We start from the raw sequence: 12,499 nt of genomic DNA, 5'->3' as shown, positions 1-12,499 counted from the left end.
CCTCCTTTAGAAGAGGAGTCTTATACTTAAGATCAGTACTTGGGGCAGGGGAAGCTGGCAGGTTGCTCGTTTTCTCTCCCTTGTCCCCAGATGTATGCTGTGAAGCAGGCAGCTGTGGGTGCAGCGTTCTGTGCACCACTTTAGCTGCACTGCCTTAGCTTCAGGCAGCTTCAGGAATGATGTTCTTCTAAGCTCTTTGTGTTTTAAGGCCACGATACCTCAAACATTCATAGAGGGGGTGACCAAAGTGGATTTGTTCTTACCGAAATTGGTGTTGTAGTATTTTATTTTCTCATACTGTTAGAAGATGCCTGCTCTCAGAACAGAAACGGTAACATTTTCTTTTTGCAGACTGGAGGAAAGAAGCTTTTCTGCTGCATGCTTGGAGTACCCCTGAAAACAAATACTAAAAGACAGTTCTTTTTAGATGTTTTTTTTATACTAATTCTAGTGTTGTTTTCTAATTTTCTTGTTTAATCCTGTAATAAAGATGGCTCTTGGTAATGGGCTGTTCTGATGTGTGCTGTTACTTTGCATAATCAGTTACAACTGCTAGTTTAATCTTGTAATATGTCAATTGAGATTTTTGGCTTTTAATATCATAGTACCTATTATACAAATAATAGAAACGTAACAAAGCTGCTTTTTGTCTGCTACTAAATTGGTAAATGCTTTATAATATATGAAACTGAGTATATGTTGTACTAACTAACTTTCTCATTTCATTTTGACTTCTCTAGAGAAGTTGGAGGTTGCACCACCATCTCCAGGACAACTGAGACATGGTAAAATAAGAGCATTTGCCGAATGTGGTTCGGTACTGTGCAGTCTTTGTGTTTGGGTTGCTTCGTCTTTCTCCTGCGAGCCATTGGTCTGTCCGCATCCTTGTACTACGACAGAGTAGAAGAAAACCAAAGCAAGCCCCTACAGTGCTTTATTTCATAACACCTCATCTGGTGAGAGAAATGTGTGCCATTTAACGAAAGTAGGACAGAAAGCCCAAACAAAAGAACACTGTTCAAAGTCAGCAGCAAATGTTGTTCGTCTAAGCCAAGCTGCACTGACGCTGTAATACCTTGTGGATTTTTTTCTTTTTAAGCTTAAAAATACCAACTTGCTTTGAGTTGCATATATGTTAAATAAATTGAGATGTTGGGGTAAAATTACAGAGAAATTGGAAGTAGATTTGGTCTTCTTTATAAAATCACGTTCTTTCAAATTCTGATTTCTCTTCCAAGTTGTTTCATTTTTATGACTTTAAACTCTGTCAGAGAGCAAATGAATTTAGTCAAATATTTTCCACTTTTAGGTATTTATACTTACATATATATTTTTTTTTCCCTTGATCATTGGGGAAATATATTCCATGGATAAGAAAATTCTGTCAACTTCAATGAGAATGTAATCCATATTACAGCTAGATACACACATTTTGAAAGCCTTTGGCATCTATTCGTGTGCTTTTTTTTGCCGTCAGCTTTTTGGGGATTTTTGTCCTGCTATTTAACAAAAGGAAAAATGCATACGTTCCATGCTTTAGCCTTTTATGTGTACATTTGAGAAGGTATGTATGTTGTTAAAAGGTTGTTAGAGAAGACCATATGTGTTCACATACCTGAGCATGAAACATCTTGTGTGACATCAGTTTTTGTTATAATGGATTCATGGTGTTTTTGAGAAGTAAACCTAAAAGAGAGTCCTGCTGGTTTCTTTTCACCTGCCTGTGAAGTTCATACAGTCCTCTTTCTTCCCTCATATGTTTTCATCTCTAAAAGTTTATAATAAGTGATTATTAGTCCTATCTGAAATGGGGGAAAAACTAAATAGCTGCATTTTGAATGTTTTTAAAAAAGTGAAAAGAACTAATTATCTAAGCTGAGTTTCTAGTCAAGTAGTCTGTCCTCAGTGCTGTGTTTAGTATGCTAGCACCTGGAGGCAGTGCTGGGCAAATTCATACACATCTTCATAGAGAGCTTATAAGTTAAAAGTTGAGAGAAAAAAATGGAGTGGGACAAAAAGGAGCAATACAGTAGTATTTTGCTTGTTAGAAATTACTCAGACCATGCAAGGAGTCTGGTGAGACAGCTTGGCAATCTTCATTGATACTACAGAATCAATTGGAAGGATTGTAAGTCATATCAAAATTTGTTCAGTGTTAAATATTTTTTTATCCACTAACAGGCATACATGGCTTTCATCCAGAACTGTACAGGAATTTAGAAAGAATAGGTTAGTTCACATGCTCCTTCACAAGCCATTAATATGACTTGTGTAGCCAAGCTTGCCAGAAATAAAAACCAGACACCAGCAAAAGTAGTAGGAAAGGGATTTTCTGTGTGTTGTCTTTGTTTCTCTTAAAGGTGGTATTAAACTCACATTTCAGTTGTTTGTGTGAACTAGTGAACCCCTATCAATATTATCTCTTTGTTACTTATTTTTTAGTGTTCTTCCACAATGCATTACCTTTTGTAGGGTTTGGATTTTTGGATAACGCAATTATGATTGCTGCGGTAAGTTCTTTATTTAATTCTCTGATCAAGCCAATACTATTTATATTGTACTAAATGAGTAATTGAGAGCTTCAGGAAGACTCCTTTCCCTCTGTATCAACTCAACTAGTTTCTTCTCTTAATTTTCCATTAAAGTTTCTGTTTCTATTTTGACTTCGCAGAATGCAAAGGAGTGTTGTATCTTCTGAAGGCCAGCACTGAAACAAGTTTTACTGAATTAGGAAGAAACTTGTTTTTCTTCATATCCATGCTTTAAGATACGTTTATGTTTTGCATCAACTAATCATAATGTCTTCATGTCTAAGGCTTCAGTGTTCTTTCATTCCCAGTGATGGAAGCATTGTTAGCATTGATGCTCGTTTGTACTGATGTAGCTGGTGTTGCTGAGTAGTGCTCTTTAAATATTTTCAGTTTATTTGGAAAACGAATTGGGCTGGTGAAACAGGAAAATGAATCAAGACCAAAGATGCTGTTCCTTGGGTGGAATTATAATTGGCAGTGTAATGTTAATCATGGGATAATTCTGGTGGAAAGGGACCTCAGAAGCCACTAGGTCTTTAGTCTTGCTCTTGCTTTGGACCTTCTTGGGGTCTCTAGTCTAATGTCTTGCTCAAAGCAGGATCAGCTGAAAGGTCAGACCAAGTTGTTCATGGTTTTATTAGGTGGAGTCTTGAAAAGCTCCAAGGGCAGAGACTGTGCAACCTGTCTGGGCAGCCTCTTCCAATGCCTGACTGTCCTCACTGTGAAAAACACTTTCCTGTCCTGCACTGCATCCTTGACTTTAAATTGGAGAGACATAAATGTGACAGATAGACCACTTGGTGGGTAAGGAATTGATTGGGTAATTGCACTCAGAGTTGCGGTCAATGACTTGATGTGCAGGTGGAAGCCAGTGACGAGTGGCATTCTTCAGGGGTTGGTATTGGGATTGGTGCTATTTAACATCTTTGCCAGTGACGTGGATAGTGGGATTGAGTGCACCTTCAGCAAGTTTGCTGGCAACGTCAAGCTGTGTGGTGCAGCTGACATGCTGGAGCAGAGAGGTGCCATCCAAAGGGGACTTTGACTGGTTAGAGAGGTGGGCCTGTGTGAACTTCATGAACTTCAGCAAGGTCAAGTGCAAGGTCCTGCATCTGAATTAGGGCCGTCCCAAGCACAAATACAGTCTGGGCTAGAGAGCAGACCTGAGGAGAAGGATTCAGGGGGTGTCGGTGGATGAAAAACTGAATGTGAGCAGGCAGACCAAAAAGCCAGACATCCCCTAGGCTGCATCAGAAGAAGTGTGGCAAGCAGGATGAAGGTGATCATTCTCTCCTACTGTGTGCTCGTGAGACCCTGAAGTATTGCATCCATGTTGGGGGGCCCCCACTGTAAGAAAGACATGGACCTGTTGGAGTGGCTCCAGAGGAGGAGCATGAAGGTGCTTAGAGGGCTGGAGTGCCCCTCCTGTGAAAACAGGCTGAGGGAGCTGAGCTTGTTGAGTTTGGAGAACGGAAGGCTCTGGGTAGACCTTATAGTGGGCTTCCATGACTTACAGGAAGGATGGGGGGAGACTTATCAGAAAGTGTAGTGATAGAACAAGAGCTTTGAACAAAAAGAAGGTAGTTTTAGATTATATGTAAGGAAGACATTCTTTACTCAGAAATGGTGAGGCACCGGAACAGATTGCCCAAGAGAAGCTGTGGATGCCCTATCCCTGGATGTTGGTGTTCAGGGCCAGGTTGGATGGGACTGGGAGCAACCTGCCCTAGTGGAAGGAGACCCTACTTGTGGCAAGGGGATTGGAACTAGATGGTGTTTAAGGCCCGTTACAACCTAAACAATTCTGTGGTTCTATTTCCAACTGGAACGTCTCTTGTTCTGAAGTGTGCCCCTTGTCTCTTATCCTCCTGCCACACACTGTTATTTCATCCTGCAGTTCAGTGTGATTTTGTGTTTCTTCATCTGAAAATGTAAGGAGATATGACACTACGTTTTTTCTGTTTGCTCGATATTTCTGGAAGCTAAGAATTAGAGTGGAGAAAATGGTATGCAGAAAAGGGGATTTCTGCTTTAGCCATTAGGTTGCCATTATGAGATTTATATAAAATATTAAAAGAGGAACTGAAGTAGCTTCTTGTTGTAGGGGATAATGCATATGCTGGGAGTATAAGAGCTATACAAATCTAATAGAAGTAATGTCCATTTGTTCTTTCAGTTTTAACATAAGCAGTAAGTGATACCAGTTGAATTAGTATCATCTTATTTTAAATCTGTATCCATCAAATAATGGGAACTCTCATTTTTCAGGGAACCCAAATAGAATTGTCAATTGGAATTGTCCTAGGAATCTCAACCATGGCAGGCAAGTAATAAAAATGGAGTATGCGTAGACTAATGTGACACACTCTTGTATTTTAGGCTGAAAGTAGGCCACAGGGTTTGAAATGGCTCTTCTTTCGTCTTGCTGCAGCAGTCTTTCATAATAAACAAGGATGCGTTCTATTTGCAGAAACAGAATTTTAGTTCAAATGCATTGTGCAATTCTTGGGTTTATTGTTTGTTTTTAATCTAAAAGTTCAAATCCTGGGTCACTTAAAAAAAACGTGTTTGCATTTCTGTAATGGAACTGCTTTTAAATTCCCGGAGATCTAATATTTATGCACCTATTTGCAAGCGGCTGTTTGCCTGCAGTGCTCAGTGAAGATCAATGTTTGATGTCACTCTGCTGTGTTGTCCAGTGTTCTTGTTGGTTTCCCTGCCTCTGCACAACACTGCAAAGGTGCAGAAGCAGCTCTGCTCTCCAGCACTTTGCCAAAACTAATGAGCTCTGCTTTACTGCTTCTGTGCCTCAGCAACGTGAGAAAAAACTGCTTGTGAGCGCACCAACTGCAGGTGTAGCATTGCTTGAAAGCACGCGGATAGCTTGGATGGAAGTTTGTACAGCAGAACAAGTTAATCTTCTGGAAATCTGCAGCCCTCCACTGCAGTGCAAGACAGTCACAAGCAAGACTATATCAATAAGATCTGCTGTGAAATCATATATTTTAAGTGTGTAACTTTGAAGTATGACATATTCAATCACATACAGAATTTATTCTGAAGCTGTTGCAGTGTATGGAAATGAGACCTGCTTTTGAATTGCGGAGCAAAGCTATATCTGCTCTATTTCCAGTGCTCTGTGCCTCTTCAGGCACCGCAGGGCCTTTCTTGTGTCCGGTGTTAGCTGTGTGAAACTGTCAACTGTGTGTGGCCATGATTATTAACTCTGATCTGAAAAGCTGTTACACCAATTTCCAGGTCATCTTTTTGCATTTGTGAAGTCTTCGTATAAGTTTAGGAAAAATGTTGTTATTCTGCTGTTGTAATGAAGTCAAAAGATAAGCTCAAAAGTAAAATTACTTCTAGTTTTCTATGCAGTATGTGCTGATAAGAGCGAGGGCCACAGCAGTGGGTGTGGGAGGGTGTTGGTTGTTTTTATTCGCTATTAATGTTTTGGCTTCTTCCCTCTCATCATCACCAGCTGCTGCTTTGGGAAACCTTGTTTCAGATTTAGCTGGACTGGGGTATGTCTGAATTTAAGAATATTTCTTACTCCTTTGCAACCAGTGTTGGTGAACTCAAACATATAAACTATTGAAATTGTGTTTTTTTCTTTAATTGGTGTGTGGGTGTTTGTTTTGTTTTGTTTTGCTTTCCTAGCTTTAGAGTTGTCCTTCAGTAAACCACTTGACATTTGATTATATTGTTGAGATCAAAACTGCAGTGCTGTAGTTTTGAAACAGAGAATAACTCTTCCTATTACATATTATATATTTAAGTGATAAAAATTGGGGTTTGGAATTGGTGTTTAGCATGATTCAGTGCTGCTATGACAGAATATTACCTCATCACGTCTTCAGATCTAAGCATATAACAATAGATGTCCTTCTCCTTAGATACGGCAATAATTGTGAATATAATTGTTAAATCTGAGAAGAAGGAGATGTCTTCAGATCTAGGTGTATCTATTTGTTGCCTGTAACTCAGTATTTTATTCAGTTGGATATAAACAGATGCATCTCCCTTTTAAAAGGAAATTTCTGAGTAGATCCTAAAAGCAAAGCTGTTTTTTTTCCTTCCATTTTCCCTCTGATTTTTTTCTTCTGCACATAAAAAAAAAACTTGTTGCAGAAGAGGGTGAACAGTGTGCAACATTTTTCTTGTAAATGTTACTTGCAGGCTGTTGTAATGTACAGTAATGTTAAAGCCGGTCTTGTCTTACTGCTTAAAGAACTCCTGGAAATATTGCATATTAAATCAGTAAGAAAATTAATAGATTTACGTTGATTGCAAAAGTGTTAAAATTTGAGTACTTTCCTGTATTTACCTCTGAATGGCTTTATCGATGTGCTGAAAGAAAAGCGATTTTCAGTGCTTCAAATAGTTCAAAATCCTCTCCTGAAGACACTTTCATATCCCAAATAATTTGTTCTCGTTTTCTAATTCTTCCAGTCTTGCAGGTTATGTAGAAGCTTTAGCTTCACGGCTGGGTCTCTCTATCCCTGATCTAACACCCAAACAAGCTGACATGTGGCAAACACGTCTTAGTGCACACTTGGTAAGTAACCTGCAGGCACTCCTTGTGGGGAGCCTTTTTGTTTAAACAAACACGCGACAGATCCTTTTTGTCACTGGCAGCCATTAAGTATTTAATGGCTGCCAACACTCTGAATGTTTCCTGGAAGGTTTGGTTGTGAGCCTGTAGCAGCACCGGGAGACTGGGTTGTTTTGGGCTTGGGCATTTTGTTTGTACACAACAAGCCTCAGGTGGCTGGTAGTATGGATGATCTCCTCAGTGACTACATGTATGCTATGCACTTACCTCAGTTGAGCTCTGACTGCTGTCTGGTAAATGCCCTCAGCATTACCTTCAGTAGTTTAACTCCTATGCATTCTTTGTCAAGCGCTTGTTAGTTGTGCATCTGTTCTCTTATATATTGGTTTCTATTAGTCTGTGATCAGTTTGTATACAGAATTAACTTTTATCTTATTAAACCTTAGCATTTGATCAGTATTCAGTGCCTGTGTTTGCCATAACTTCTACAGCTATGGGGCACTTCCTTTTTCATATGCTTTTTCAGGATGATTACTTCATGAACCTTGAACCATTTGAAGTAGTCTCACTTCACCAGTGATAATGTTGTTTATTTTGATTAAAGAAATGGATTATTAGAAACTGATTAAGAAAGCATGTCGTTCTTTCTCTTTGCCGGAGCAAAATTTCATGGGGAAAATTCTCTTAGCAGATTTAAGGGAAAAGAAATAACACTTCTATTGAGAAAGTTAGGAAAAAGTCTACTTTTAGCAGCAATATATTAAGGCGTTGAGCAGGGAAGAAGTGGCATATTGTCAGTGGGCTGCCCTCTGTCTGTCCAACATACAAGGTTTCTTATTGGAAGCTGAGTCTGTGGCATAAGTCTGTAATTCCATGAGAGTTTGTTCACAGCACTTTTCTGCGTAAAGAGTTCTGAGTGTCTTGCTCTGTATGCTAGCACTTTTTTCCTGTCTTTTTATTATTTACTGCTGCATGAAGTTTCTCAACACTGTTCATTTGCTGCTGGTGACATGCCTTCAGATGTTGCCTTTTTAATTTCTTTCCTCCCTGTTGACTTTTATATCTAGGTAAATTGTGAAATATTTTCCAATCTATTTATTTTTGTCTTCACCTTGTGCCTTTACAAACTATTACATTGCTCACTTCTGACCTTGATGATAATTTGCATTACCAGATTTAAGCGGATGCTTCTTACAGTTGAGCCTTAATATTGTTTTTCCTTCCCCATCTTCCTGGCCATCATCCTAATCCTTTGAATCTCGAGCTCCTCCCTTATTTATCACATGTGCATCTGTTCATGGGTCATTCCTCTCCTCTTTATTTAGAATTGTCTTTTATCACACAGCATTATTTTTTAGCACAGGATTTCTTAATTTGCTAGTTATACATGTCTCTCTCTCATAGACCATTCCTAGTCTGCATGCTAGGGAAAATGTGGCTCCCAACCAAAAGCTAGAACAAAGTGTCCATTTTCCTGATTTTGTTAGTACTGCACACAAGTAAGTAATAACTGATCAGTGAGAAACTTAATTTTTTCCCTCTTTCTCTAGGGTAAAGCTATTGGAGTGACCATTGGCTGCATTTTAGGAATGTTTCCTTTGTTGTTCTTTGGCGATGAGGAAGAAAAACTGGAAGAAAAAAAATAACCTTTTTACAAGACGTATACAAATGTAAACTAATGTACCTCAATTACTCAATTATGCTGTCAATATTTAGGAATTAACAGACAGTAAAAATGTATAGACTTGGGAACAAAACCTTCAGCATGTCGTTTTATGGAAACACTAATTTATTGTGGCTTTGTTGTGTTGAGTACTTCTTTTTATAAGATACCATTTAGCTTTCTATTTAATGTACATTTTTGAAGTGTTTTCACTTATGGCAAATGATGTTTACCACTTCCCCTTTTGACCTTATTCTTTAACAGATCATTACTTTAATAATCCACCGTGGATGACAGTAACACTCTTGAGTTGCATCTTGGTTGTTTAACAGATGTAATTGCATGACAAAAAACTTGCGGCTGTTCATCAGGTCCTTCAATGCAGATTATTGAGGAGGTCAGTTACGAGTGATTTGAAGTCCCTCACTTCACAGGAAGGCTGGTTGCCCCCTCACCAGCTGTCATTTTGCACTGCCTTTACATCAGATCTTTCAGTGATCAGCAACAGTCTAATTTGCATTCTTTATAATTCTGAATCTCTGAATTGTCGCCTGAGGTGATCATTTTAATGCCCTGACAAGGTAAGTGTTTGCAGTATAATATCCTTTCCAAGTTCATCTTTAGTGGTGTCTTAACACTGCCTTCTGTACTTCCATATTAATGACTTTTTTCCTTTTTTTTCTTCCTTGTAAGCAATAATTTGAGAATTCAGTTGCTATCTCCTTAAGCTTGTCTTCCTGAGCTTTTAATGTATTATCAAAGAATTAAGACTTCCTAATTCAAAACCCTTTAAAAAAAAAAAAAAGTTCTGTTTAAAATGAAGCATGAATGGCTAATGGGGGCTGACAAGGCTGGGGAGCCTTTCAAGATATGAATGAGCACTGGCACTGCAAGTTTGTGATGGGCGGCTTAACTTAAACAATAAAATATGAATTTTCCATTCAGTCTGGATTAGAGGACCTGGTTTGCAGATTATAACTTTGTATTTATGTTTTAACTTTTTTTTTTTGCTGTGAGACTTCTGAAAAAAGAAAAAAAAAGACTTGAGGCCTTCTTCCTGTTCCTGCCTTTTATTTTTGAAGTCTTATTCGATGTATTATAGATCTGACAGTGCAGTCACATGTAACTGCACTTTTTTGTATGGTCATAAATTATAATTACAATTATGAAGTGAATTTCAGGATCCAACTTGCCAAATAACAATATTAAACTGATAACTATTGGTTAGACAGGGGTTTTCTTACCTCTTTCAATACCCTTTTGGAAAGACATTAAAAAGAGGTACAGCCTAGGCACTTGAAAGTTCTGTCACTGGACTTGTTAGCACTTCTGAAACCAAGAAATAAATGGTGTAAAAGAAAATTCAATCCCATGATTTTTATTTGCTATAGAAAGTCTTATTGTAACATGCATATGTTTACAGAGCTCATTGCTTATCTCTTGGCCATAAATCTGTCTTCTCTGTTCTAATTTCTGGAAGCCCCTTAAACAGCAGTACTGAAACTTTGACACCAACCTTTCATGAAAGTCACAATGATAGATCTCTTTGTGAAAAGCAGACTCTGAAAACTTGGAGTGAGCAGACCTAGTAGCATTTGCTGCCTTTTGTGTGTTAAACTAATCCCGACCAAGCTGTAAAACTGAAAGAAATCTCAGCTAGGCAAGAATAACACATGAACGCAGAGGTGTTCTGGCTTGCATTTCAAAAAAAAACGGTCCTGTTAGAAAATAAAGCACATCCCAATAGTGGGTTTACAATGGGTTTATGGTATGTCAGTAATACCTTTTTTTGCTTGTGTTTTTTTTAACTTAATTTTTTTTTTAGATGTTCCCACATTTCCCTTGCCTTAAACTCTGACTTTTCACCCTCTGTACTTCTGTTTCTGGTGTGTTTCTAGAAAAAACTGTATGTATTTCCTACGTTCTTTTAACTGAAATACACATTAAGGCAACTTTGCATAACCTTTCTGTATTTTTTTTAAATGAGAATTCCAATGATGTTTCCCATTGCAATACTGGTATCTTCATTGGAATCTTTCAAGAGTGGCCAAACCTCTTTTTTTGCTGTCATTCTAACTGGAACACTACTTTCATCACTCCTTTTTAGAGGTCTTAAGAATAATCAGAAGACTGTGTCAGCTCTTGAGGTAGCATTCTTTTTATAATGGCAATAGGAAAGATCATGTACTATTTTTAATAGTTTGTGCATGTAAATTGATGGCATTCTCTTGTTGTATGTCAAACTACTGTATTTCAACCAATGCCTTTAAGGAGAATTAATGAATTAAGATACCATCAAAGGAATCAGTTATGTGTCGTCTTGATATCTATTTAGCTGACAACACAAAAGTAGAGGGTGACATGTGATAAGAAACCTTGAGTGTTTTGGGTGGTTGTATGATGTTATAATCAAGGTGACTTTTGGAGTTTCAGTATTTGGCATACATGAATAAATAACTCAAGATTTGAGAAAAATAATGGCTCAGAAGGTTGAGAGAAAGTGCTTGTTGGGGCCAAGGTGCAACCCTGAATACAGTAGGGGTGGTTTGCTTTGCCTACGGGATCCGCTTTTGTGTGGATCTGCAGTTGTTTCATGTGAAGTGGAAGATTTGTGCCTGATCCGAAGATGTCTCCGGATAATGAAAGAATTTTTTTTTGCGTTCACAGTTGAAAGTAATCCCCAGTGCTCTGATCACTGTCTTAAAAATAGGTAACTCAAAAGACAGAGCAATAACAAAAGTCTCCTCTTTGTTTTCTGTTGTTTTCTCCTTCCTTAATAAAAGGAAATCAGACACTCTCAGAGTTACTGAGCAGCTTTAGTATTACTCTGTTTTTACTCTGTCAAGCTTGTCCTGAGTTAACAGGAGTTTTTCTTGTTAAAGGGCTGGTAGACGTGAAATTGTGTTTATTTTAAAATACTGTATTTTATTGTAACTTAAGATGTAAGTGTATTTTTATTTTTACTGTATGTTATCCCTAGGGAGAAAGAACATGCATCTGGTAATGTGGTTACCCAGTTCTACTTGCTGATATTTTCTCATTCATGTACTTTTACATAAATTATTTGAATTCAGAAAACGTGTTTTGTATTGTCTTTAATTAAATTGCCAAACTTTCTGTAAACTTTGTACTGCAGCAGATCTGTTTTGTTTCTTTATTAGACCACCTGCTGGAGGGACAATGTTAATGTCTTGTGGACATTTGGTCTCAGTTAACAAAACAGGAGTTCATTATGTAAATTTTAAATGAGTCCCATTGTCACTTACAGAGGATATTATCACAGTGGAGTAGATTACTTTTGTCTCTTCCTGTTTGGAGGAGAACAACTTCAGCAATTAAAATGTTTGCATGGTATATGAGCAGCATTTCTGATTAATATTAGAAGTTCTGTAATAACTGGGGTTTGTATGCAAACTAAGGTTCTTTTGAACTGTCCCGAACTTCAGAACTCTACAGTGTTTACAGTGCTTGGTTCCTTTTCAGCCATGTCTGCTCATAAACAAGAAGTGCTGTGAGTAAAATCGGAATGATGCTCATCTCATTTGGACAACTAGTGTGGATTGGCTGTTATTTTTATACCCTGTTTTGATTGCACTGTACAGTAGGTCTGCTCTGAAGTGTTGTTTGGAAGCTATCGCTAATGTAGCCAATGTACTCGGGCATTTTACATGGTCTAGTGATAAGCTGATGGAGTGGAGTGGCCGTTCTTAAACTACAGGCCTTAATCAAGTTCTGAGGAGTAGTTATCCT

General features: G+C 38.1%; 1 protein-coding gene across 1 annotated transcript in view; it reads left to right on the top strand.

Annotated features, from left to right (window-relative positions):
• The window catches only part of TMEM65 (transmembrane protein 65), a 32,124-nt gene extending 20,252 nt beyond the window's left edge, over positions 1-11,872 (top strand). Inside the window, exons 2-7 of the mRNA XM_021386113.1 lie at positions 741-785; positions 2,443-2,510; positions 4,800-4,854; positions 6,013-6,055; positions 6,984-7,089; positions 8,637-11,872. Coding sequence (XP_021241788.1) covers positions 741-785; positions 2,443-2,510; positions 4,800-4,854; positions 6,013-6,055; positions 6,984-7,089; positions 8,637-8,732 — 413 coding nt within the window. The 3' untranslated portion in view covers positions 8,733-11,872. The remainder of the gene's footprint in view (positions 1-740; positions 786-2,442; positions 2,511-4,799; positions 4,855-6,012; positions 6,056-6,983; positions 7,090-8,636) is intronic.

Source organism: Numida meleagris, chromosome 2 (genome assembly GCF_002078875.1).
Source record: "Numida meleagris isolate 19003 breed g44 Domestic line chromosome 2, NumMel1.0, whole genome shotgun sequence".
In the NCBI taxonomy this organism is placed as follows: Eukaryota; Metazoa; Chordata; class Aves; order Galliformes; family Numididae; genus Numida; species Numida meleagris.
The sequence above is the reverse complement of the archived record's forward strand: the minus strand, read 5'-3'. Positions and strand labels throughout refer to the sequence as shown.